Source organism: Typha latifolia, chromosome 14 (assembly GCF_019914945.1).
Source record: "Typha latifolia isolate L0001 chromosome 14, TyphaL0001v2, whole genome shotgun sequence".
NCBI lineage: Eukaryota > Viridiplantae > Streptophyta > Magnoliopsida > Poales > Typhaceae > Typha > Typha latifolia.
In genome coordinates this window covers 9,020,588-9,048,374 of record NC_133099.1, presented here as the reverse complement: position 1 = coordinate 9,048,374, position 27,787 = coordinate 9,020,588, and the positions used below count along the sequence as shown (strand labels likewise).

Genomic DNA, 27,787 nt, shown 5'->3' with positions numbered 1-27,787 from the left:
GTTGTCTAAATTTTTTTTTCCTTTCAAATAAATAAATAAAATTATAAATAATTGAATAAGTTTTTTAAGGTATCTAAATAATATCGATCTGATTTTAAACTTGGATCAATACTATTTTATATGTATTAAAAAATTTACCTCTGTAATTTTTTTTTGAAAGAGAAGTTAGTATTCAGTGTACTCAACCTCATATGAAGCACTTTTCACGCAAGCCATGCAGATTTTGAGTATTTTCTATTGATTCAGATAATTTCCCAATAGATTTAGAGCATTCATACATATTTTATAAGTTTAAAATTTGAGGGTTAGATAAATATGAGTAGCAAATAATATCAAATAAACACAAATCGAATTAACACACATATGAAATCATATATGATTTATGAAGCCGATAATAACACGTTTAAATGCTGGTAAAAGAAATATAAAGAAGAAGAAGAGGACATAATTCGTCTGACTTAAATCTGTACTGTTTTTATAAAAAAAAAAACTATTGTTTCCAAGTAACATTAAATGAAAAGTAGTTCTTCTTTTCCCTACTTAAAAGTAAAGTAAGGATAGTTTGGTCTAAAAAAAAACTGGAATTAATTGATTCGAAAACGAAAATAGGGTGAATTTGCGAAGCCCAAAACCATTTAGGTTTTGTGCCAAGATATGGAACAAAAAATAAAAAATAAAAAATTACGGCATTATTTTTCTGTCCTCATAGATGCTCGAGTCATGAAGAATTTGTCCTGTCACATATGTTGGCAGTGAAGGAAAGGTTGGCTTTAGCTAATATCATACTTTCATCCTTGTTTGGCTCTTAGGCACACTTTGAATCAAATAATAGGAACATAGAAGCCTTGGTATGTAATGCCAATGCAGTAAAATTACCTCTTAGTCAAGGAAGTAGCTAGGTGGGGGAATGACTTTGTAGTGGTTGGATGCTCATGTAATCTTGTATACACCTAGACTAATTGAATAAAAGTACCTTTTATATGTCATCCTGGGAGTTTCTGTGAGTAACTACTACTCAGAGGCCTTTTGGTTTCATTCATTCAAGACGCTGCTGCGTCTAGCTCTACAGTAGAAACCAACAACTTTTGACATCCACTCTCAAGATGCAGCACTTGGGTGTAACCTGTATCTATAAAACAAAAGCTGATGTTCATATTGCACTTTTAAGATGCACAGGTGAAGTTTCTACAAATGCATGAAATCATACACCCCTGTACTGCTTTTCTTCTCCCCCCAAAATTACTCAAAAGTTTGTATCCCTTAGATGTTAATAATCAGATATTGTTATCCAATGTAAATAAACTGACTGTGATGCACTCCCTGAGTTGGAAAATTTTGGTTTTGTAATCAAGGCTTGTTAATCAGCATCAGAGATGCCTCAGTCTGCCTTACTGTGCTGCAGCAACTGACTAGTTCTTCTTCTTGCAAGTTGCAAGTTGGCAATTTTCTGTGTTCTTGCTCAGATTGTGTGCCTAAATTCCAGTGTCATGATAAGAAGCACATACAACTAGTAGTATCTAGTTCAATAAAGGAGCATCTATATGTCATAAAAAAGGATGCCAAGCCATTTACCAAAGGCAAATGCAGCAAGTGACTGCCATTAAAAACCAGTGTAGTTTATCCGCATGGAACGGAATAACCTAATCTCCAAAGTTTCATTAGTTCTGTGTAAAATTACTGAAAACAAGATAACATATAAAGTCTATTACTTGAGGACTTCGATAGACAAATATAATGCAATTAAATCATTTTGAACTAACTAGCGAAGTCCATTTATAAATCAGAGTGATTCATGTATAAGGAGGCTATCTTTTTAACTTCCACAAAGATTCTCATTCTACTGTACGCATCGTGAGAAAGGGAACCATGACCAGCTCCATCAAGTTGATAGAAACCGCCAAGCCATGAAGTTCCTGCTACATGACCAAATAATACTGATCAAGGAAGTCTTCTATTGGAAAGTCCAATGAATTACTTCTATCAAGTCCAAGCAATAAAGCAAAGCTATATAAGCAGTTTACCTTCAGGAAGGCCTGCTTGATATTTCCAATACAACAATGGCATAAATAAGTTTAGCAAGTCCTGAGGGATAGAAACTCCATGTCCTATATTATGGCCTAAATCTGATATACTTACCAAAAGCTATGAACCAAATTGCAAGAGATCATTTGTCTCATGCCATTAGGTTGAAGCTTTCCCATCCAAACGTATCCTTTTATTACCAGTTTCTTCACCAGCTGTTGCCCGGTTCTCCTTAGCTTCTACTGAACACCTTTTGTAGGGCTTGAATCCTGTTCGAGGAGCTTTCAGCTTTGCGGGACACAATTCACTGGCAAAAGTGCTTTCATTGCTCTGGCTTGATATTTGCTTTATAAAACCATGAAAATGGTTAGGATCAGTACTTGAACATGTATTCTTGTTAAGATCATATGGCATTGTGGTTGCTTCTTCTGTGCTTAAATTTGCTGCTTCGTTGGCTTGCAGAGGAGAAAAGCTTTGCGGCAATACTTCTCTACTGAAGAGTGCTTGAAAGGCAATTCGACCCTGACAACATAAACACAAATTAGAGAAGCAGTGATGGGTGCTCAAGAATTTCTATCTTATTAATAAATTAAGATGATCTAGGCGCATTACAACCTCTTCAGAGACTTCCTTCCATGAATCATTCATGCTTCCACTGCTTTTGAATCTGCGATGATTAGTCTCACCAGCCAAAGAATTACTGAAACAAAGTTGCTTAACACTATCATTGGCTTTCTCCTGTTTCTCCAGGACAGTATCAGTTTCAATGTCACTACTGGAAGGAGAGTTAGAGCCACAAGAAGAACGATCCTGTTTCTTTTGGCTCCTGGATGTATCAGCATTTTCAAGTTCAATAACTGATGATGCTTTAGAATTACTAACACTGGAAGCTTTTAACTCATTGCAGAGTGACTTTTCACCTTTTGCACTCTCATCTGTATCCGATGATGATGACAACGACGATTTAGAGGAGGGAAGCCATGTCTTCAGTGCTTCAGACTGATCTGGGTTCATGGCATCCTGACCTTGCAGAGGATCCTGAAATATGCTACCATTTCCATTTTCTGAAGGTCGGGTGATGTCCACTACTGGAACCATGTGTGTAGGTGCAGGAGCAAATGCAAAACCAACTGGTGGAGGGAACAATGGCAATAGCCCTTGTGTTGCCCACCATGCTGATGCAGCTGCAACTGTAGCAGCAGCAATACATGCCATGCTTGGAGAATGGTTTATGTGCCTTACTGGAACTCCCTTAGCTTGGATGTCTGGATTGGGATCAAGAGAAGTACCTATATCTGCAGATGGCCAGAATGATGCTGCAAGTCTTGCTGCTGCATGGACAGCTGGATTTTGTAATAAGGTAGATACAAGGAAACCAGAAAATGTGGACGAGAAGTTGACAAATGACCTATAGGCCTCTTGGTCACCATGGCACTGAGTGAAAGGTGGATACAAGGGGTAGTTTTGAAAAGAAGGAATCGCAGAGCTTGGGTGAACCTTTGATCCATCAGAAAGTGTAGGATCTATGGGTGAGTTGACATTTGCATTAACTCCTACTTGATCAGATACTTGGGTGAGATAATGACCATCAGCATCAGTCTTCTGATTGCCAAGAGCACCATTTATGACCACGGAATGGACATGAACATGTTTTGCATTGACTTGATCAACTTGCATTGTTTCCTTTAATTGTGAGCCTATGTCTGGTTGCTGCTTTGGTGTATTCGCACATTCATCTTGAAGAGAATTTGATTCTGAATTTACATGAATTCCTTCAAGATTTCCTGTTACCTGATCTGTACTATCACTTATCTTTTCATTCAATAACACAGAAACTGAACTTTTCTCTATTAAACTCTTCCCTTTGGTTTCTTTGATCATTGGCTCCAATTCCCCATATGTACATCGATTTGGAGTGCACTTGTTTACAGAAGAGATGGAAGCACATGGAGTGTCTCGAAAGAGGTTAAGAACCTCCGAGCAGCTGCTATTATCAGATAGCTCTTTCATGTGCAGTTTTTCAGTGCAAGTAAGTTTCTGATGAAACAATGCAATGGTTAAAGATTACAGAACAAAGGCGGATAATAAATAAGTTCTGAATGGTAAGCAAGTGCTAGACAAGTTTGTACCTCTAGAGGTGCATTACTTTCCATCCTATAAGCTTCTTTATTGGTGCTCAAGGGAGAGAGAGATTTTGTCGATTTCTCATCCACCACTTCCCTAGTATGAGAAACTGCACCAACCCTGTTCTTTCGAGGATATGGACTACTTGGCTTTCTTTTAGGTCGTGGAGGTGGAATATCAATGTCATGAGTCTGTCCCAGGGGAATCCCTTTCGTGAGAGCTTCTTTTTCTAACTGTAATTTGTTAACTTGTTAACCATTGAAAAACATGATTTTCCACTAGGAAACCAGTTTACCAAAATGTTAAAAGCAATCCATATACTACATAGTAAAAATATTTGAAATGAATTAACCTTTATGAGTTGACATAACTCCTTGCTTAGTAACTGAATACTGACACCTATTATATTTAATATTATCATCTCCAAAGATTCACCTAGTTTCCAACTTCCAGCTTCTGAGGACATTTTTAATCTGGGAACTCTTGATTAAGCCATCATATCACATGTTAATTAAATCCACATTGACTAGTTGAATCCTTGCAAGTATGTGGACGAATAACTATTGAAAATAATATGAAATGAGGCATTTAAAATTTTGAGGTGAGTACGAACTAATGAAAAGCATTTAGGGAAACTTCTTATCCATTTCATTCAGGTACAGACATGAATGGAAGGAAGAACAAAGAATAATTTATTCTGTTGGTGAGGATATAGAGCCTTGACAACTTACCACATGAACAAAGGGTACTAGCCCTATCTTGGTTGGGCATTGCCGAGCAAGTGTGCTAATGACACAGCATGGTCTCAATATGTCTAGAAAAATATTTTTTAAATTATTGTAAGACCTCAAAATCAAGGTTTTGAAACTTAGTATCGAGATAGGCTGCTAAAAAGAACGATAGTATTAGCTGTATAGATTGTACTAATCGTCTGTATCGGATTGGACTATTTTAATTAAATAAATTCTAAATATTATTTAAAAATATAAATTATTTTTAAAAATATAAATTTGTTAAAAAAATTAGTCATATATGAAGCCTAAAAACCAAGGTTCCCAGTTTCGGCCGATCCCAAGTGGGATCGGCCGAAACGGATCGGGATCGGCCCTAGTTGAGAAAAGTCAAGGAGACATAAGGAGTGAAGACAGAGAAACTGAGAATATATATACATATCAGCGATGTCGTCATGAGATGCATTTTGATTCCTATGATTATGGTACATCAAGTATTTATTATTTTGAGCTATCACAAGATCCATATGCTAGTTATTATCCTCAGTATTCTCATGCACAAGATCCAAATGCTGGTTATTATCCTCCTCAAACGCAAGTCACACAACAAGATCCATACAATATGACTAGTATGATGGAATCACTTTTTGGAGCATCAGATCCCAGACATCAATATTTACAAACTTATGGTGATTATGATAATAAGAATATAGAAATTTACGAGAACCAGCTCGGTATTCAACAAAGTTTTAAATTTTGAGTAAGTTAATACATTTTTTTAAGTTTTTACACTTCATATGTGAGTAATTTTTGTTTTCTTATTTTTTGTCATTTTTTTCTAAATTTTTCTACATTTTTAAATAATATTTAGAATTTTATATAATTAAAAAATAGTCCGATCCGATACGAACGACCGATACGGCCGATACGTATCGTTTTTTTGGACGACCGATACCGATCCCGATCCCGATATTGGGACCTTGCTAAAAACTAAAGAAAATACTCCTTCAAAATAACAATGGCAAATTTGTATGCTAGTAAATTACTATTGCAGCACAACAATAAAAAAAGTTAGTAAAAAAAAAGAGTTAAGTAGTGGGTCAGAAACAGAGAAGAGAAATAAGAAAAAATAAATGTTCGTCCAAATTTACCAGAGTGCAGAATAGCCAGAGGGGTTTAACAGATTAGCTATTGGATGAGCTTGGTGAAGTGTGAGGGGCGGGAGGAGAGTATGTGAGAGATAGAAGATAAAAACTAAAAATTTGAAAAGAAAGTAGTTGAGGGCATCAATTACTAATTTATCCTAGGTTAGATACATTTTAGATTCGACCTAAATCTTTAAAAAAAAAAATTTGGCGGAGTTTTGACCAACATGGGCGAGACGGATCAGCCAATATGGCTGATCCCAAACCGATAGAATGGTTTCGGGTCAAGATTGACCGGTCATCCTTGGGATCGTCGATTGATTTTGGGAACCATGCTCGAGATATATTTTATAGGATAAATTGAAGAATTTTAGCACTTGATATTGGTTCGACACATGTAATTTCCCATGAAAAAGTGATTGACCTACTTAAAGACATATATCAATTTGATTCAACTTTTTCTAATATTTTTTTAGCTTTCATAAATTAGACCAAAACAATAAATTTTCACCCTCCTATATTTTTTGACAAATTTATAGTTTGTATCAGATATGTGATAGGTGGGCTACAAAAGAAATAGAAGAAATACATATATGTAATTTCTTGTTCTACTCGGGCATAGGGAATATTCCTAAATTTTATGGGTGTTACAGCCCAAATAAAAAATGCAAATTACTTTTGTTAAACAAAAAGATGATGTAAAAGAGATTGGTGAGAAAATGGTAGACCAGGTGATCATTGATAATGACAAGCAGTGGGAAAATTGTTAGAGCATTATTGATGGAAGAGGCAATATTTGTATTAGACATCATTTGTTGCACATTGCCTTAACATCATATTGGAGAATATTGCCAAAGAAGTTGAATCAAAGAGGTGACACAACATGGGCAAATAATGATTGGGATCACTCGATCTCGATCTGGATTGAGATCAGTAGTTTTTGGGTCAATCAAGTTAGATTCGATCTGGGACATTAATATTAATGTCCCCAATCTGAAACTCTATCTCTCTCTTACACTCTCTCTTGTCTCTATCTCTCTTTTTTTTTTCTCCTTACCAAATAGCCATCATTCCTTACGGAGAGATTTAACTTCGGCAATACAGATCTAACTCCGACGAACTCCGGTATATAATTTTTTTAATTTTATTTCTTTATTTTTCTCTTTGTTTTTAAAATTATTTCACTCTCTTTTTCTCCCCTTTCTTCTTCTCCTCTATTGCACCATAGTTTTCCACTTTTTCTTTCTCTTTCTCTCTCTAATCTCTTCTTCTTTTCAGTGAAAGTTGGTAGATTTTAATTTTTTTTTCTTTTGGTTTTCTTCTCTCTAATCTCTTCTTTTTTTTATCTCTTTCTTCACTTACAAATTTTCATTTCATGTAATAACTTTCCAAATTGTTCTTCAATAGTTCTAATTGAGTAATTTCTAAAAGCACGAAGAGAAGGTACTGTAGAATATCTATTATTTGTATAATGAAGAAAGGATGAGTATTGTTGCCATTAAAAGAAAGTATACATTAGAAAACATATTTTGGAGTTGCCGTAAGATCAATAACTTTCTAACGGTTCATAATCCATATATAGAAACTACAAGTATAAATAAACTTTGATACCAGTCCACTTTATCTCAGAATTTTCTCAAACTTATCGGAAGAACTTTGTGGTTAACAATCATTAAAGTTTTAAAGCACATAAATTGGAACATGGTCACTGACAGCCGATTTTTCTATTTTATTTTTCATTTTTTCCTTTTTGATTTCTCTTTTACTTTTTCTTTTCATTGTTCACTGATAGAAAATTTTTCTTTTGTTTTTTTTCTTTCACTCTCTCTCTCTAGTCTCTCCTTTTCAGTTTTAAGTGGCAACAAACTTTTTTTAATATATTTTTATATTTGTTTTGAATTTAAAGCTCATATTTTTCTTCTTTTCCTTTTGTACTAAAAGAAATCTTTCCCTTCTATTTATTCTAAAAGTAGCAAAGTTGTAGTTGCTAAATTATTCTGAAGGTAGCAAAACTTTTATTATTTAATTTTCTAAATTATATATTTAAATTTGATCTCTGTTTAGGTGTTTATTTAAAATTAAAATAGCTCAAAAAGAAAAATCATAAGATATCATTGGTCGGCAACATTACATCCCTCTTGACTAAAATAAAAAGTGTGTCAAATGAAACTGGTGTGAAAAAAAAATGAGTTGCAGCGTTAACCGTTTAAAAGAACATTTTAGCTGAAAGACAAAAAAATGTAACAGCTTGTACTGAAATTAGTTTGGAAGTCAAAAGGGAAATGTTGGCCTATCTAATAGGCAAAAAGAAGGATAAATAAACTGCACAAAGAAAATATTCAATAATTCATCAAGAATTGATGCATAACCATGAAAATATTGATGATAATAGTAGTGAACAAAGTGGGGAGGATGATGAAAAAAGACATAAGTAGGGATATGAAAGAAAACAGAAACACACAAAGAGAGAAGGAGATGAGAGTAATTTTAAATTAGTTCATATGTAGGGAGAAAGAGAATATGAAGGCAATAGTTCTATGACTCCTGGTTTTACAGCGGAGTCTGAAAATATTGGATCAATAAATATATATCTTTAGAAAAAAGAGTTGTACATAGACTACTATTAAGACAATCCTCAAAGGATAAAAAATGCACAGAATCATATTGGTAAGGCTATCTCTAAATTTTTCTTCTACAATTATATTCTTTTTAATGTAAGTGATAGTCTTTATTATCACACCATGGTAGATGTTATACAATCAGTAGAGTCTGATATTCCGCCACATAGCACAAAATATATTAATACTAAATATCTTGATTTAGATGCAGACAGTGTTTTAAAAGGCGGAATAGGCGGCCGCCATGGCGAGGTGGCATACCAGCCATCCCATTATGTTGAAATGTGCTAGCAAAAGGCAACCAACCACCTTGGCAGGCCGCCTAAGCAGGCCAAGCGACCCAAGAAGGTAGGCCGATGCTTCGGCTCACTAAGACGAGATGCGGATAATAAGTGAATGGGTCGGATTTTATAACAGATCGGATTTAATAACTAACCAATATATAAAAGAAACCCAACTTGCTTCTTTCTTGCTCGCTGATCTCTCTCATTTCTCCCTCGCTGCACACTAGCAAACCCTAGAACTTTCCTTCCATGGTCAAGTGGCAGCGAAGGAGGCAACTAATCTTTCCCATAGCAAAGGCGGTGAGTGGCTAGCGGCAGCATGCGACGATCTCTCTCCCACTCTCTCAGTTTCTCCCACAATGGTGCTCCTCTGTCTCCTCACTCTCTTTCTCTCCCTCTCACTCTCTCTCAATCTTTCAAGAGCTTAAATGTTCCCAATTTCTCCTAAGCTTAAATTTTCAATTACTCTTAATCTGCTACGGTATGCAGCTATAAGAATTCATTAGAAATTTAGAGGAGTTAATTGCTAATTGGTTTATGAATTATTGAATTAAGATTACTGATTTTTAATTTTTTTTCACTGTGTTGCATCATTAATTGGGGAATTACTAATTGCCTGCTAATTATGTAAATGATTTCTGATTAGAGGATTTCGAAATGTGATTCTGATTCATGTAAAAAAACTAGAGTTATCACTAATCAGCAATTAGTTACTGATGGAGTAAGTAAAAGTGTAAATTGTAAAAACAATAATTAGTCAAATTAATTAGTTACTTATTACTGTTTGTGTTTTACTGTTTTTTACTTTTTACTTTTACAGGAGGAACTGAGGAAGTAAAACAGTAACTAGTTACTATTTTCCTGATTCTATACAGTAATTTTAGTTTTTTAAATGCAAGTTAATTGGAGGAATTAAAAATCTGAAATATGAATTATGTTTGTTTTTACTTTTTTTGCCTAACTTCATTCACAGATAATCAGATATGACCACTAATTTCTCTCAAATAGTATCTATGGATGGGCTAACATCATCTGAGTTTTTCATACTTTTTGGCTCTAATGAACCAGGGTGGCATTATGGATACTTTCCAAATAAAAATGATGCTAACACGGTGAAATATAGATTTTGTGGGAAGGTCATAGATGGAGGAATTAGTAGATTTAAGAAGCATATTGCACATATTAAAGGCGATGTTGCGCCTTGTCCAAAAGCTATAGATGAGGCAAAAAATGTTATTAAAGAGCATATAGAGCGAAACAAAAAGAGAAAAGAGGATAAACAAAAAAGGAAGCATAATTGAGGGCAAAAGTAAACATATTTGGAGAAAATGAAGATTAAGAAATGTTAGATGTTGGAAGTAAAAGACCTAGAAGTAAAGGTTCTTTAGACAAATATATCTCTATCAATCAAGAAGTTGCAATTAAAAAGCAAGTTTAGATGGTATAGACAAGTATAAAAGATACTTTTGCAAACAAACAAAGAGATAGAGTGTTAATATACTTAGCTTATTGGCTTTATAAATGTCGCATTCCCTTAATACTGTTACTGATAAATCATTTCATGTACTAACGGAAGCTATTGTTTAGAATAATTTGGGTTCAAGCCAACGTCTATGTATGAGTTACATGAGCCACTTTTAAAGAAACAAATGACTAAAACAAATGATGATTTGAAGAACTATAGAGATGCATGGAAGAAAAATGGTTGTACCATTTTGATTGATGCTTGGACAGATTAAAAAGGAAGAAGCATTATAAATTTATGTGTCAACTGTGAGTTGGGAGTTGGGAGTTATTTTTTTATGTTTAGTTGATTGTTCTAAAAATTCACATATATGTGAATACAACCATAATATTGTTGTTGAGGGTATCAAGAAAGTGCAAGTGAAAAATATGCTTTAAGTTGTGACTGATAATGCTGCTGCTAATTTAGTAGCTGCACGGTTATTAAAGCAAAAATATCTTTGTATATACTGGACATCTTGTGCCACTCAATGTATAAATTTGATGTTGGAGATAATATCAAAGGAAGGAAGTATCAAATGTTTAGTTGAAGGTGGGAGAGAAGTCATTATCTTCTTTTATGGTTATCACAAGACATTGAGATTGATATATCAGTTTATACAAAAAAGAGAGATTGTGAGACCAGGAGTTATAAGATTTGCCACTTTATTTCTTACATTGCAGAGTTTTTTTTTGGAGAAGAAAGAAAAATTAAGATTTATGTACACTTTTGATGAATATTTAACATGCAAATAGTCAAAAACTGCTAAAGAAAAGAGAGTTTACTATACTATTCTCAATAATCAATTTGGAGGTAAGTGCCATTAGTAGTTAAAATTTTCACTCCCTTAATGAAGTTGCTTTCTAATTTATATAATTATTAACTCATTAAAAGAGTGTATATGGAGCTGACACCCCCTTACTTGAAAAATATGACAGTTAAGATTCTTAATTTGACATGTAGCTCATCTAGATGTAAAAGAAATTATAGCTCATTTGAATGGGTAATGTATCATTTTATTAATTAAGTTATCAATTTTAAATTATAATCGACTCATATTAATTTGGTCTTTGTTTTTAAATTCATTCTTTTGAAAAAATATATTGGAAGTGAAAAGATTGAATAGTATAGTTTATGTACAATTTTAATGCAAGAATGAAAAATTAAAAGATAGCAAAATAGAAGAATTCTGTGACTTCAAAAGAGAGAAATAATGCAATTGATTAGTTGGATAATGATCCTCAAGAGCAAGAGGTCTTCCCAGGTGAAGGGTTAACTTAGGAGATGGTGACAAGTATCAGGTGTGGAAAAATTTTTATCATCAAGGAGGAGGCGCTAGTGTTACTCAAGCTACTACTAGTAGCACTCCTTTCACTTCTCTATGAGCAATTGATCTAGCCAGATGAGGAAATAGAGGATGATAATGATATTGAGCTAGAGCTTGATGATGATTTAGATGATAATTTATTAGCAAATAAAGCTCTATTCGAAGATTGTAAAGAAGACTAGAAGTCTAGAAGAGGACTCAGGACTCCTTTTGTTATGGACCTATGATTGTGAACTCGTTAATAATTTGATAATTTTTGAATCTTTAATCATGTTATTTATCTTAGGTACTTGGATGTGATGATTGTGAACTTGTTAATTTGATAATTTTAAATCTTTGATTATGTTATTTGTTTTGAATATTTGGTTGTGATTCTTGTGAACTTGTTATGAATTTGATAATTTAATTTTTGATTATATTTTTTTTTATATTTAGTTGTGATATTTGTGAACTTGTTATAATTGTGAATTATTGTTATGTTATTCGATATTGTGGCATAGTACATCATTACAAATTTTATAAATACTATATTAGTATAAAATTTATAAATATATCATATATAATTTGTTTATTATTTTTTTAATATAAAAAATGCTAAATCACTTTGTCACTTACCTTACCGCCCACCTTCCTCCTTGGTGCTAGGCGGTAGGGTGACTACTCGCCATCCGTAGCCGCCTTTTAAAATATTGGATGTAGATAAACTTTAGACTTATATTGAAATATTTAAAAAGTATACGGATGAATTTAGTTGTACATTAATGTGTAATGAGTGGATTACAAAGAATAGAAAAAATATAATTAATATTTTAGTGTTCTCAGGCATGAAGACAATATTTTTCAAATCTATGGATGCTTTAATAGTCAAATTAGTTTTTTAGTTTATGGATGAGATAGAAGAAATTGTTGAAAAAAGAATAGTCTAAATAATTATTGATAATGGGGCAAATTATAAGACTGCTGAATAATTACTTATGATAAAAAGACAATATTTATATTGGACATCATGTGCTATACATTGTTTTAATCTCATATTGGAAGACATTATCAAAGATTATGAAATTAACATAGTTATACACTCATACATGTAGCTTTGAAGAACATCGTTCTTGGAAATGCATTTTAGGATAATAATATAATTGTTACCGCAGTATTTGAGCCTCTTGTTAAAGTTTTACGACTTGTAGACAGTGACGACAAGTTTGAGATGAGTTTTTTATATGAGGTTATGAAAATAGCAAAAGAGTCAATAAAAATAAATGTGAAAAAAAGTTATAGTAAGTGATGGAAGTTGATTGAATCTAGATAGAATAAACAACTACATAGATATGTACATACTACTGGTAAGCATGCTTTTAGTTTAATTTGCTTTTATTTAAATATTTTAAAGTTTGAATATTTATAAATGTTAAATTATAAATTTCCACATAATATTTTCTTAATCCAAGATTTTAATTCTCTATAAATATCAATATAATATTAAAGTCTTGCTAGGAGTTAGGAAAGTAATCAGCAAACTAGAGTTTGATATTCATAAGCAAATCATTTGTAATATAGAAGTGAGCTATTATTATTTATTTTAAGTTTTAATATAATTAATTTTTATAAAATGTATTCAATAATGTATTTTAGATAGAGAAATATAGATAAAAGTGGGCCAATTCAGTACTGCTAAAGTTGGATATTACTTCCTATAACTATAGTTCATCAAGCATTTATAGTTTAAAATCATCACAAGATTCATATACTGGTTATTATCTGTCTTAGTATTCTCCAACACAAGATTTATATATTGATTATTGTCCTTAGAAATAACAAGATCTATTTAATATGACTAATATGATGCAAACACTTTTTGGAGCACTAGACCCTAGATATTATTATTTATAAATTTATAGTGATTATGATAAAGACGACCACAGGCATTTACAAGAGTCAACTCGGTATTCATTGAAGTTTTGACCTTTGGGTAAATTAGTATTTTTTTATTTTTAGGATTCATATGTGAATAATTATTATTTTCTTATTCTTTCATCATCTTTTATAAATTTTACGAAATTTTCCTTCATTTTTAAATAATATTTAGAATTTACGTAATTTAAAAAGTCTAATCCAATTTGAGTGACTGATAAGGCTGATATGACCGATATGTATCATTTTTAAGGAAAGCCAATCATGAACTCAATTCCGATTTTTTGAACCTTGTATATAACTATAATTTGGTTTAAATCTACTCAAGAAAATTACTCTTGATAGAGAAACAAGAAACAACACCACAAAATTTACTATCCAGATTCTAGCAATGAAAAGCATGATAATACATAGGGATGATCTCATGCGAATTATCACATCGTAGAAGTGGGCTAGTGGTGCAAGAGAAACAAAAACAAAAGACAAGTGACATTTTCAAGTCTGTGAATCATGGAAATATCTTTCGTTATAGTTGTCACCATAATATTTGTGCCTCTTGTCAAATTATTACAAATGATGCAAAGTAATGACAAGCTTGAGTTTGGTTTCCTGTATGATAATATGGATATAGCCAAATAAACAATCATAGGAAATATTAATAAAGGTTGTGTGATATGGTGGGAGTGTTCGACTCTAAGTGGAACAAACAACTACATTAAGATATACATGCAACTAATAGGAATGCTCGCAATTTGCTTCCAAACTTTTCATCTTTAATGACTAAAATCTAAGTATTTGAATGGCTATAAATTAAAACTTTTGTAAGTTATTTTCTTAATCAAAGATTTTGGTTCTCCAAAATTTCACTAATGATAGTGAAGTCTTCAATCAAAGTATCAAACTCTATTTTCAACACAATATGAAAGGCATGAATTATCTTCTCTTTAAATATCAAATCGCAAAATAGAATGACAATAGAGAGAATGAAGAAGTTAGTATTCTACCACAGTGCCACTACAATATGAAATTGAGAGAGAAATTTTATAAGGCAAAAAAGTGTTCAAATGATTTATTTGAATTCAGTGCTTGATAAAGAAGACCATTTGTGTAAGAACTAAAAAAAGGGCACACGTGCAGAGCACCCCCTCCCTCTCCTTCGTTGTTACGTGACAAGAGGAGTGGTCGTGAAATTTCTGGTCACTCCAAATCCAATTCAGATTGCAAATTGAAGTTTGAAACCTATCCTATAAACCAAAACCCTAACCCTATTCTTTTTCCCCTTATGTCTATATATCTCTCTTTTTTTTTTCTTCCCGTTAGAGCACCCATCGTCAAATTAGAGCACTAGAGCACCGTCGGAGCAATCGGAGAACACAACTCGACTCACCAAGTGCTCTCCCACCCCACGTAATTAATTTAAGTTTTATAAAATTAGAATACAAATCCCTAATTTTTAGTACTATAGCTTCATTGGCAATATGCGCGGCCAACGACTTTGGATCACTACCGCTTCATCACCGGAAGTTTCGTGCTTTGGCTTTGTGCCGTAGATACTTTCCAAGGAAGCTATCGTGGCACCAATTGCCATCGAGAGAAAATTTCCCTACTGTCGGTGTAAGAAGGTTTTGCCTGTCGCCGACCGACCTCCTCTCTCCTTGAGCAAGTGGTTATGGTGATGATGAGCCATTGGATGCTGCCGATGGACTGCCAGCGATGGTGATCACTGATGATTTTCCCCTTTCCCTCTAGTTGAGAGCCCTCGTGAAAGATGAGTCGAGCTCGGGTTCAACCTAGCTCGCTCCCTTTTAGTTTGGGATATAGGTTGGGTTTGGTTGGGTTAGGCGACCCAACCCGAACCAATAATCTGGCTACGTTGTGGGCGCAACCTAACCTAGTTCGACCTTTTGAGTTTGGGTGGTGGGCGGTAGGCTAGCTGCAACCCAGCCCAAGTCCTTGGGCTAATTTTGGCCTATTGTACAATTAAATTAAAATTTTTTTTCTGAAATCCTGATTTTTGATTATATTAAAATACATTATTTATTATTAAAGATGGTGATATTTTTCTAACAAGTGCACTCGAGATTTCAATCAATTTACCTAGACTTATGTGAGTGGATTTCTTCACATTTTATTCATCTTAAATTTCATATTTATTTACATGATCACATTTTCTGTGTGCAAAATAAAGACCATATTTTTATATGCAAATTAAATATTATATTTCTATGTGCAAAAGACTCAATGCATTACTATACTTTGCGCAAGTAGCAATAATAATTATAAATATTAGTGGAAAAACATAATTAATATTTTTTTTGACTTGGAGAATAGTCTCATCATATCTCAATATAGATCGCTCGTGACTTTCCATAGTAATTCAAGTCAACTTGGAAGTCTAGGTAAAAATCTTATTTTAAATCACTATAGTATCTTTCTTAAGTGATTTTGGCGAGTTAGGAAACAATCTCTAGTTATATCAAAAGACTTTCTATAGTGACTTTAATCTCTCAATGGTTATTGTAAGAGACATAGTGAGTTATATCATAGTAATACCTCCTGGTGATTCTTAAAAGAAGAGACAAGGTGCATTTATCACGTAGTGACATCTCATGGTGACTCTAACTGAATTAGTTACGAAAAAAAAACTCGATCGCCATCTCGAGACAACTTCTAGTTGATATGGATTCACAGGGCATTGACCCAAGGTGCATTTATCACGTAGTGACATCTCATGGTGGCTCTAACTGAATTAGTTACGAAAAAAAAACTCGAGCGCCATCTCAAGACAACTTCTAGTTGATATGGATTCACAGGGCATTGACCCAATTGAGACGTATGACATTATTAATATTAAGAAAAATTCATTATATTGACACGAAGAATGTTATGAGATATGATTTACATTATTATTACCTGCGTCGTTATAATTACTGTTGTTATAACCATGCTTAGTAATATTGTTATTCGATATGGTTGGAGTTAGATTTGTTTAAAGTTATGTCTATGAATTTTAGATTTATTTCGATTTGGAGTGGATTCTACTCACTGAGCTATAGTTGTTATCTTATAAGATCCCTCTTCAAAATTTCAAGTACTAGTCAGCGTGGTGACTGAGTGAGATGCATTAGGACCTTTACTTTCACTTAGGATTTACTCTTTTTATTTTTTAACTAATTAGTCACTATATTTTAAATTGCCTATTATTCTAATTTGGTTAGATACATATTAGTGTGGACATTTTGTCATTTTCTTAATTGCTGGAGTATATTTGGTTGAAGTTAGACATTCATATTAAATTTTTTTTCATTATAGATTTAGAAAATTTTTGTTAAGGCTTCATGCATCTCAAGTATATTGGGGTATATGATGATGCGAACCGAGTCAGATCGGATCACATCAAGAGGAGATTAGACTCAATGGATTGAGTCTAATTATTTTATTTGCTTATTTTGTTTAATTAGAATATTAGGATTTTATTTAATTAGTTAAATCCAACTCTGCGCAGTTTTGGAAAAATATTCGCAGAATATTCTACAGACATCAAAATAATATCAAACCAGCGGAATAAGATCGCCAACTAGATCTACAACTTTGGTATTCATGACTTCTCCAGATTCAGAATCTATCTACGGTGAAACGAAGGATTAATCTGAGAAAGATAAAGAAGGCTAATTTAGTTAGTTAGCTAGTTTTATCTTGTTGTTTGAATTTCAAATAAATTGGATAATCCGCATGTGGATCCGATCCGCTATGAATTTTTACTCCTATAAATAGGAGTGAACATGTATTGATAATTAGGGAATTGAATCATTGAGAGAAATCTGAGTTTAGCCAGTTATTATTTTCGTCCTTATCTTTTTTATATTAATCGTTGGATTGTCTTTATCTTCATAGGAGTAAATCTTAACTGTAAATCCATTTGAAACATCCAAACCTTAGCCACCTCCTACCTCCAATAGCCACCCTACTACATGGCCGTCCACCACCCTCCGACAACAGCCACAACGTCAAAAATTATCGTTCTGCCCTCCCTAACATATCTCCACTATTTTATTTTTATCTTTTCATCCCTATCTCTGATTTAGGTGAAACTAGAGCCATTAGAACCCTAACTCATAAGACTACTTCCATCTAAATTTTCATAATCAACCTACGGATGGATCGTTTCAGATCTGGTCCGTAACATTGGTATCAAAGCCGACGTTCCTCGGATAATGGTGAGCATGTGATCCAAAGCTAACCCAGGAGAGATCGCAGCCATGAAGGACCAAGAACTCATCTCCATCCTTGTGGAGGTTTCCTTGGGACAACCAACAACTATCGACGATGAGTCGCCAGCGTGGGCAAAAGCATTTTTTAAAGAATTTTCGGCTGTGTCGAAGAACTCGAAGGAGATCCAAACTGCCCTCAAGGACTCATTTCAGGCCTTGACAGAGGTCCTACTAGCCGCCCTCCACCATCCTGCACCACCTGCGCCGCCGGCCACCGTGGAACATGCACTACCTCCACCCCCAAGCATTAATAATGGTGAAACCGTGGAGACCATCCAAACCGCGGCAACCATCCCTTCTCCGGTTGTGATGGAGCACCCTCCATTCTTGCAAATCAAGACCTCCATTGTAGCAATGCGTCGAGGTGGAAAATAAAGGTCGAAACCCTAGTTTTCCATCGATGGTGATCCATGCACTTTCAGTCCAAGCCACCACCATCAGCATCTTCCTTGGACTAACTGCACTTGAGCCATGGCCTAAACCTCATGTGCTAAGACCTTGGCTGAAGCCACCTATGGCTAGGACGGACTATGGCTTAAAACGATGGGCCCTAAAGCAGCACCCACAATGAGCCCCTCTTCCTTGTGGTAGATGAGACCCACATGAAAATAGAGGACATAAAGTTCGAGAGCGAACGAAGATTTGGAAACCATCATAGACACCTTGAGGATAAGGTGGTCGGAAACGTGGTGGATTGATATAAACCGGGTCAAATCGGATCACATCAAGAGGAGATTAGACTCAATGGATTGAGTCTAATTATCTTATTTGCTTATTTGGTTTAGTTAGAAGGTTAGGATTTTATTTAATTAGTTAAATCCAACTCTGCACAGTTTTAGGAAAATATTCACAGAATATTCTATAGACATCCAAATAATATCAAACCGGTGGGATAAGATCATCAACCTCCAGATCAACTTTGATATTCACGACTTCTTCAGATTCGGAATCTATCTATGGAGAAACGAAGGATTAATCCGAGAAAGATAAAGAAGGCTAATTTAGTTAGTTAGCTAGTTTTATCTTATTGTTTGAATTTCAAATAAATCGGATAATCCACATGTGGATCCGATCCGCTATGGATTTTTACTCCTATAAATAGGAGTGGATATGTATTGATAATTAGGGAATTAAATCATTGAGAGGATATGTATTGATAAATAGGAGTGGATATGTATCCGATCCGCTATGTATTAAATCTTGGATCCTTCAAGAGGTCATGTGCTCCACGACCACTACAAGGATTGGGCCCTTCTCCACTGCCTCGGATCCTCCAAGAGGTCACGCTCGATGACCACTACAAGGATCGGGCCCATATTTGCCACCTTAGGTCCTTTAAGAGGTCACATTCAACAATTACTGTCGTGATAGTCTAGCTCAGACTTGGTGCTCTTCTCCACTAAGGACCCTGACGTAACTAAAATGAACTCACTGAGACGAATTGGGTCTAGACCAGTTTGGCCAAAACAGACCGCCATCTGGTGAGCAATGAGTCGACCTCAAAATCACTGAAGTTAGCCTATTGTTGTTGATCTAGTTGTCGACGACACAAGAACCAAAAAACACAAAGATGAAGGTAGGAGAGGAGTGCGTGAGCAAATCGAGAAGGAACAAAGAGGAGTGCTCAGCCTGTTTCACTGCTTGGTCTTGGTGAGCAGCAAACCTGGAGATGAAGACGAAGATGAAGATAGGGGATGGCCCGTTTAGCATCTTGCTCAACCATAGAGGTGATCATTGGCTGGGTCAAGCTAGATTTGGGTTCGACTTTTCAAGCCAACTAGGCTTAAGTATTTGTTCACAACTCAACCCGCCAATCACATAAGCCAAGTCGGATTTGGACAGGGATAGAATACTATAACCCATTACCGACCACTGGCCCATGAGGTATCTGGCTTGGGCTAGGCGTAATGGCCCAGCATAACGGCTACGCTCCATCTCATTTTTATAAATTATGCTTAATAAGGCTTATGTTACCAAAACATATTTTAATGTTGCCATTTATGGGAGAAGTAAATTTGCTACCTAATAGAAGCCATTCAGTAATTAGAAGGAACAAATGTTGATTAGTAATGGAAAGAGATTAGTTAACAAATTAATGCTTATATTACCAAAAATGGGAAGTATCTGTCTAATTTCAAACCTAAAAGAATATCTATCATTTTAATGGTCCATTAACTTTATATTTATGGGTGATTATATCTATTATTTTACAAAATGCTGAAGGCTAAAGATGAGTATAAACCACCTATTTTGGATATTTCAGTCGAAACATATTATAGAAAGGCAAAACTTACCAATTTCGACTATCTTTTAGGATCAATTTTGGGCAACTTTTCAATATATCTATTTAATATACCTACAACAAATGCTATATTAGGTATAGAGCATGTCATCACATATATCAAGTCACCAATTATTCAAGAATCCCAATTTAGACCAATCTCGAGACGCATTAGGATCAACCAAGGAGAAAGGGAGAAAGAGAAGGAGAAGAAAGAGAGAAGAAGGAAAAGAGAGAGGAGGAGATGGAAAAAGTGAAACAAAAACTTGACCAAAGAAAAGAAAGATGGATAAAAAGTGAGAAACGATGATTGTGCTGGCGGTGTGTCGGCACGTGGCACGACACCCCTCCTAGTAGCTTCGCTGCTAGCCATCGACCTCATAGTTGGCCTCGTTGTCGAGCTTGTCGTTGATGTTTATCGTTAACCTCGCCGTCACAGCGGTGAGTGGTGATGATAAGGTCACCAGCAAGAGGTGAAAAGTGAGTAATATCCCTCATCTTTTTCTCTCCCTCTCTTGCGGCACATACTATGCCAACTGGTAGTCGGCATGAGCCGTGCCTGTGGCACGGCCATCTTTGGTATCAATACCAATAAAATTTGTTAGCTCAAGACCCATGCTTAAATCAACTGAACAGCTCCAAGAACCCTCAATCACTAAGGGCATCTAAATATTAATCTTTAATGTGGTGGACTATACTAGATTGCGCATATCAAGCTTGAGCTGTTATACCAATTATTGTGAAAATAGAGTTGAAACCCAGCGAAGGAGGTCTTGGCAGAAAGCCACAAATATTGGAAACTCTGCCCAACCCAAAAGCTTAGTCCTTTAGAATGTAGATCCAATATCCCTTCACATCTAATCTTATATTCCATATAAATCTCACATGGGACACTAAAAGTGGTGTTTAAATATGAATCTTAGTGTGCAAGGGATCCAAACATCAATAATAAGAAGAATATCGACATATATTGAGCCCTCTCATTGCAGACTAACAAGCATGACATACTGTTCGGTTGCAGACTGACAAACATCAATAATAGTGCCTAGAAATTTCTACCTAAGATCAATATAGTAAATCTTCAACATGCGATAATGAATTCCAAGGACAAAGCTAATTTAATGCAGTCAAAGTTCCTTAGTTATCTCCTTACTGATAGGCATGCAATCCAGTGAACTTCTCAAACTGTGTAGAATTGAGACAGAGTAAGAAACATAATAACTGCAAGAGAATTGATATCTAAAGTCTCTACTCGACCAAAGCTGACTAAAACAGAGAACCCATAATAATTGTGGCTTTAAAATAAACAGGAAAAGAAAACACCGGACCTTTGTGAAGAACTTTTGCGCATGACTTCTTATCTGCACGGCTGTCTTTGTACCAATATGCTCTGTAACAAATATCAAAACTAATTATGCCAAGCACATCGCTGAATTGGTTCACTGTCTCAATAGTACAACATAAGAGCATTACTTGCTTTCCTGTTTGTTGAGTATGTCAATTAATGTAAAACAAGAATTTAATCTAACTTAGAGGTAAGATTGGGCATGTCAACCTTCTATTCGCTGCCAGGCTCTCCCATACAGTTTCAGAGCCTCGAGAAACCTATTATGCTCCTCTTCTGTCCACCTCTCCCGCTGCTTCGTGATCGTGTAAGGCTTTCTCACCTACGCCCAGATAAATTCACATACAGAGAAGAGGGGAAAAAACAAGAGCTTTAACATCAAGAAAAGCACAAGATTAGCTCACTGAATCCAACCACTGCTCACCTTCACGACCAACTCTTCCCCGGAAGAGTTCGCATCCATATCCAATAAAAAAAAACTTCCAAATTCCAACACGGAAGGAGCAACCACAATCCCGATTAAAGATCAATTGGACTTGAAATCCTCCACTAAAAGCAGCACTCCTCCCTCCATATCTCCTACCAGTCGCCCAATTTGCCGACAAAAGTACCTCATACCTCACTCAAACCCTAAATCCCCATCTCGAACGCAATCAAAACCAACAAAACCACAGAGAAAAACCAAATTTGAAAGCCAGAGTTCTGAGATCGCCTCACCTAAATCCGACCGATCCAGTCGCCGCGGTCTAGAAACAGCGCAAGCAACAACTACATGAGTAGCCAGCCACGTCGAACCAACTCCAACTAAATCCTAGATCGGATTAACTCACCTCAGGCGACCGGCATGGGTGCGTCAAGAGCGACCTCGACGCATCCCTCCTTTCTTACACTTCCTGGTCACAAACTATAGAGAAAAGGGAACCGCGAAGAAGAGAGGAGAAGCCTACCCCTCTCTCTCCATATATGGGTTTAGATATGGATTCTAATGGCGATCTCGGAAGCTTCCACTAGGTGGAGGAGAAGAGAACTCTATAGACTCGCGGCGGTCGCTGTAAGTAGCTGCGAGAAATCTCAGCCACTATAATTTCTTGTGGATTTCTCGGCCTCGAAACCCGAAAAAGAAACCAAAATTTATTTGGAGTGGCCACTAATTTATTCCAGAACAAAAAATAAATAAATAAATAAATAAAAAAGAATGAGGAAAAAAAATTAGAAAAATTTTGAGGCTGGCAACGACTAGCGACTAGGGAGAGAGGGCACTGTCCGCCACGTGGCGATATTTTAGTGGCCGGACTCGACACAAGGTGCGCTTTTTCGAGGGCGGAACCTGTGGCTTAAAGTGATCCACAGGAACGCGCTCTTGGAGCTCCGTAGAACCTCCTGTGCGGGGGTGTAAACAGCCGCTGGATTCGTTCTTCTAATCCATCTCGACCGTTGAGAAGTAGTGGCTGGGACGGGTGGACCCAATGGACGCTAGAGATGGGTTTGTGTTAATATCAACGGCGGATGGGGCAGTGGCATAGATTAGCTCGTTTGCGGGGGAGTCGGATGGGATTTGAAAAAATGGGCGGTATTCTTTATTTGAGGCTGTGGGCGAAAAGCGCGCATCGGTGGGGGCCAGTGAGGAGGTGGCACGTGGATATGAATCTCTCCGTCTTATCCACAAACGGACGACTGAATGGGGGACGCTGTTTTATTACTCAAGGAAAGAGAATTTTGTGCGCTTCTCAAAAAATACCCAAATGTACCCCCAAATAGGTCTAATGGAACCATCAGATCTCGGCAATCTTTAAGATTAGGATAAAGTGATACGCCACGTGGATTAGGATCCAACGGTAATTCTTTTAATTTTAGATTATTTTTAGGATAATTTGCAACAAGTTGGAGTGGTATTCTATCATTGTGATTCTAAGGTAAGGTGTTGGTGTTGGGCCTTTTTTTGTCATGTAATTAATAGGCAATGTTAGAGAAATGGTGCTACATGATACATCATGTAAAAAAACTCCCTTCCTTCTACTTGAACCAATTGAATTATTTACCCAAAAATATATAAAAGGTATTTACAACATAAAATTTTTAAGTTTTAGTAAATAGTAAGATTTAGCTTCTGTGTGTACTTCCTATGTGAATTATATGCTCTTCGGTATAAAGAAAAAATATGTGCATCTAATGTAGAAAATAAACGCACACAATTTGTAAGAGCCCAACCTTGTTATTACTAAAAGTTAAAATGACTTTTTATGCAAATGTTTGCCCGGTAAGTAGATAGATGTTGTTAACGGTAATTCAAACTAATGGAACAATAATTTGTGAATTTTAACTGCTTTAAGTTATGACACTACCCTTGTATCTAGGGCTGGGATATTTTAATAGGTCGGGCAGATATTTGGATCCATGACTTTTTACTCTAAGAAGTTGATAGAGAATAATAATCTTAATTCTATGAATTCTAACAGTAATTATGACGTAATTTGTGCATCAATAATTGCCTTGTGTAAGTCCTCGAGATCTAGCTATATGTAGGGGGTGTTAACGGGGCAAATTTGACATGTATATTAAAGCTATATCAAGTCAAACATGAGCCTGCTAAATCTTACTCATGTTCGGCTCATTTATATCTCAAACTCAAATCTTAGCTCATGTACAGCCCATTTCTTAGACAAGCGAGCCAATCTCAAATAATATTATGAGCCGAACATGATTTATTCGCAAATAAGTAGCTAGATTAATACTGTCAAAATATGATAGTGCTCATTTTTAAGAAAATAGGAGTTTTCTCTCATTGACAGCCTTGATTACACTGCTCAGAATGAGTGGATGATTGAAGTGCCTTCAATAGTCAGTCTAGTGACTTCATTGGATTGAGCCCCACTTTCCTTTGAAAGTTCATATATTAGATGTGACTAATTTGATGCTAAGTGAAGTGGGATTTAGCCCCACTCTCTCTCTCTCTCTCTCTCTCTCTCTCTCTCTCTCTCTCTCTCTCTCTCTCTCTAAGAGTGTGAAGTTTTATGAGAAGATTCCTTTTGAAGTGAAGTAGTTGGGTGTTGATAACTTCATCTGGTTCACTTTGCATGCATGGAAGTAGTAGAAAAGATGATCCATCATGTACCATGCACGTGCTAAATTATAGAATATGAATGACATAGAATGCCTTTCAAAGCTCACTTATTTGTTTTGTTCCTATTTTTAGAGAGTTTGTTCATAACTTCATCCTTGAGACCTTACCTTGTTCTTGAATAATACTTGCACATCCACTTGCAAGTTATATCATCCAGTGTTTTCCCTTGCAAAATAACTTATATTGCATGTGGTTGAATTTGAAATGGGCATGAAATGATGTATCTTTTTTCCTTCTGTTTGTTTTTTGAAGATGTTAATGGTTGGTTTCTGGCCTTTTTTTTAATATATTATTGTACATGTTTCTAGCTGTGATTATAAAAAATTGCTTTGCAAGTTTGCCGGGAGCTGTGGGTTTATGGGTTTAGATTCTAGGGTTTAGGGAATTCAATGTTGATTTATGCGTTCGGGTGTTCTCGGGTGTGTGCATATGTGGTCCAAATGTGGCGAATAAGCCTAAGAAAGAATATAACAAAGGGTTTTATCTTATAATTAATATGCATCTAAATTTGAATCTTATTCGACAAGTGAACGAGGCTTGAGAAGACAGTGACATAAGATATGCGATATCAGATAAGGAGGTTGGAAGGACAATAATTAACTAGATATTATGTATATTTGTAGTGCAACCTTAGTAATATCTACATGAATCACTATTCCAATAAAATCTCAATAACAATCTAATGAGTATTAGACATACCCAAAGTATTCCAATTTAACTCAAAAACTAAAAAAGGTGAAGAGTTTTGAATCCAATTATTCTCCATAATTCCTTCTAAAACCATCTTTTTTAATCTCACATTTGACACTCAACAGTAAACAATTCCAAGAGGGCCATGAGGAAATGCAATTTTGTCTACATAATATAATGCTCATGAAATGAAGAGATCAAAATGGTCACAACGTGATGAATGTGCAAAAATAAAAGTGTTGCAGCTTTATGCTTTTTTTCTCTCTCTCTTTTGTTAGTTCCCTTCAATCTATAGAGCTTAATGGCAATGACCACCCTTTTGATCTCATCTTTCTTCATTGCTTTCATATCTAGCAATCAAAGTGTGCCAATTTGAAAAACATGGGTTGAATGCTTTCTTTTGCAAACTTGCATGCACTACAAGTGATGAATTAAATGGAGTCTAGATAAAGTACTATATCACTAACTTATGGTTCTTGTAATTGTAGATATATTTTTAAATCTTTCGTGTGTAAACTGGTGTAGCTGCAATTCGACTTTCGAAAACAGTCATATAACATGAGCCCCGTTAACTATCTAAGTACTAATGTTTTGTTGGAAGTTTCTATATGTCATGTGTTAATAATGTTCAGTAGTTTCCATATTTTTTTGTTTCTTTTTTCCTTTCTTTTCCACTCTTTCAGATTAACATGCTCATATAATTTTCTCAAAGATATTTTCAAAAGAGAACCCTTTTCTTTGTTCATAGGCTCACAAAAAGAAGGGAAGATATTTTGGCAATATATATATACACACACAATGGAGGAGTTTTTTTTTTTTTTTTTGTGAAATATGCATGAAAAAGGAGAAATATAGGCAATAAGTTGCAAAAGAAAGAAATCTTTTATTTTCATTAATATTGGTTCTTGGGCCCATATTCAAATGAAATTTGGCCCATTTGTGTTCTGGGCCACGTATTCAATCTTCCCTTTTTGTTTATATATTATTATTATTATTCTTTTTTTTTTGGTGTGTGGATAGATTACAAACATTTAAGCTAATCATGGATGAGGCAAAGATGTTAGCTCTCTCAATATATAGATTGGACACCTGAGTCAAACCGTGCACATATAGCACTATAAATTATCAAGCTCAATATCTACTCTGAGAATCAAACACATGACTTTTGTCATGAGTTGATAGGATTCGACTACTGAGCTACAGTGATCGACTTGCTTTTTATTTAGATTTTGATGTTTACCTTGCATGGTGTACTTCTTGGGCTGCTATGCACATTGAGGCATTTTTAAGTAGTGCTTTGAAAAGAGGCAAAGTAAATTAAAGTAAGCACCTTTTTATTGAATAATTAAATGACAAAAAGGGGCCTAAATGGATTTCTACTTTACCCTAGCTTACAAATTCTAGCTAACACATTTGATATAAGGAAGAATTGAACCATAGCAAAGATTTTATGACTCCCATGTTTTTCAGTAGTTGGGTTCGTTTACATAAGAATAAAATTGTGATTAATGAAAAAATTGTTGGTATTATAGTTTTCAAGTATTATGATTTGTAGGCGTTCCCTTCAACATTTGATGAGTCTTTTAAGCATCTCTTTGGAACTACATAAATACAACTTGGGCAATAACAAAAAATTGAAATATACTGATAATAACTTTCCTTCCCCAATTCTAACCAATTCCTGTGAGCATGGTAGTCTATGGATTGTCTTCACTCTCACTAACTTCTCCCTTGCTTACCCTTGTTTTTTTGTTATATTTCCAGCAAATTTATTGAAAAAAGCTATGCCTTTTGCTTTTATTATTATTCACATCTTATCGTATAGATATAGCATTTGACTTATATGTTATGCTTTCAATGCTTTTAAAATACCATGAGTTAATTTTAACTTAACAACAACTAACATAACAGAAAATATTTCATTACCTTTAAATAATAAACAAAATAAAAAAATCCAAACTACTCCTAATTTGACCATAAAATCTAGTTCTTCTTTTACCTAAATCTTGACCCTTAAAAAACTTACTCAAGGGCATTAAGATTATTTTATATGTATAGTTAATTTAATTCATTTATATAGTAATTGTTTAGTAGCGAAAACTAATATAATAGTTTGTTTGAAATATTAGAAATAAAATACAAGGGCCAAATGACAAATGTCGATATTGTAACATAAAAAAATATTAAATTTATGACACGCGATTGATTGGCCACAATTAGTTGTTGCCGGTCGTGCAGTGCACAGGCTACGCATCTGCACTTTTCTCCCCTTCCCCTTTCTCTCGTAACTATTATGAGAGATAGGGTTCATCACATTGGAAATGTCAGGATCACCAAAGAGTTGGATTCATCCAAACCCTAATTTCCCACATCTCTCCCTTTAATTGTCTTTGATCTTTCTTTTCTTCCCTTG

General features: G+C 35.0%; 1 protein-coding gene across 4 annotated transcripts; it reads right to left on the bottom strand.

Annotated features, from left to right (window-relative positions):
• Nucleotides 1-364: 364 nt before the first annotated feature.
• On the bottom strand, nucleotides 365-22,614 carry LOC140800901 (protein CCA1-like). Of its 4 annotated transcripts, none has more exons than XM_073155822.1 (9): nucleotides 22,394-22,614; nucleotides 22,281-22,309; nucleotides 21,988-22,193; nucleotides 21,774-21,885; nucleotides 21,547-21,608; nucleotides 4,152-4,379; nucleotides 2,638-4,059; nucleotides 2,137-2,544; nucleotides 365-1,472 (listed from the first exon to the last, which is right to left on the bottom strand). In XM_073155822.1, the coding sequence occupies exons 3-8, from the start codon at nucleotides 22,024-22,026 to the stop codon at nucleotides 2,182-2,184; spliced, it is 2,226 nt and encodes a 741-aa protein (XP_073011923.1). In that variant the 5' UTR covers nucleotides 22,027-22,193; nucleotides 22,281-22,309; nucleotides 22,394-22,614; the 3' UTR covers nucleotides 365-1,472; nucleotides 2,137-2,181. The 4 variants fall into 4 exon arrangements, with proteins under 4 accessions (XP_073011923.1, XP_073011921.1, XP_073011922.1 ...); XM_073155820.1 differs by lacking the exon at nucleotides 365-1,472 and adding an exon at nucleotides 1,675-1,916; XM_073155821.1 differs by lacking the exon at nucleotides 365-1,472 and adding an exon at nucleotides 1,749-1,913.
• Between the last annotated feature and the right edge of the window lie 5,173 nt (nucleotides 22,615-27,787).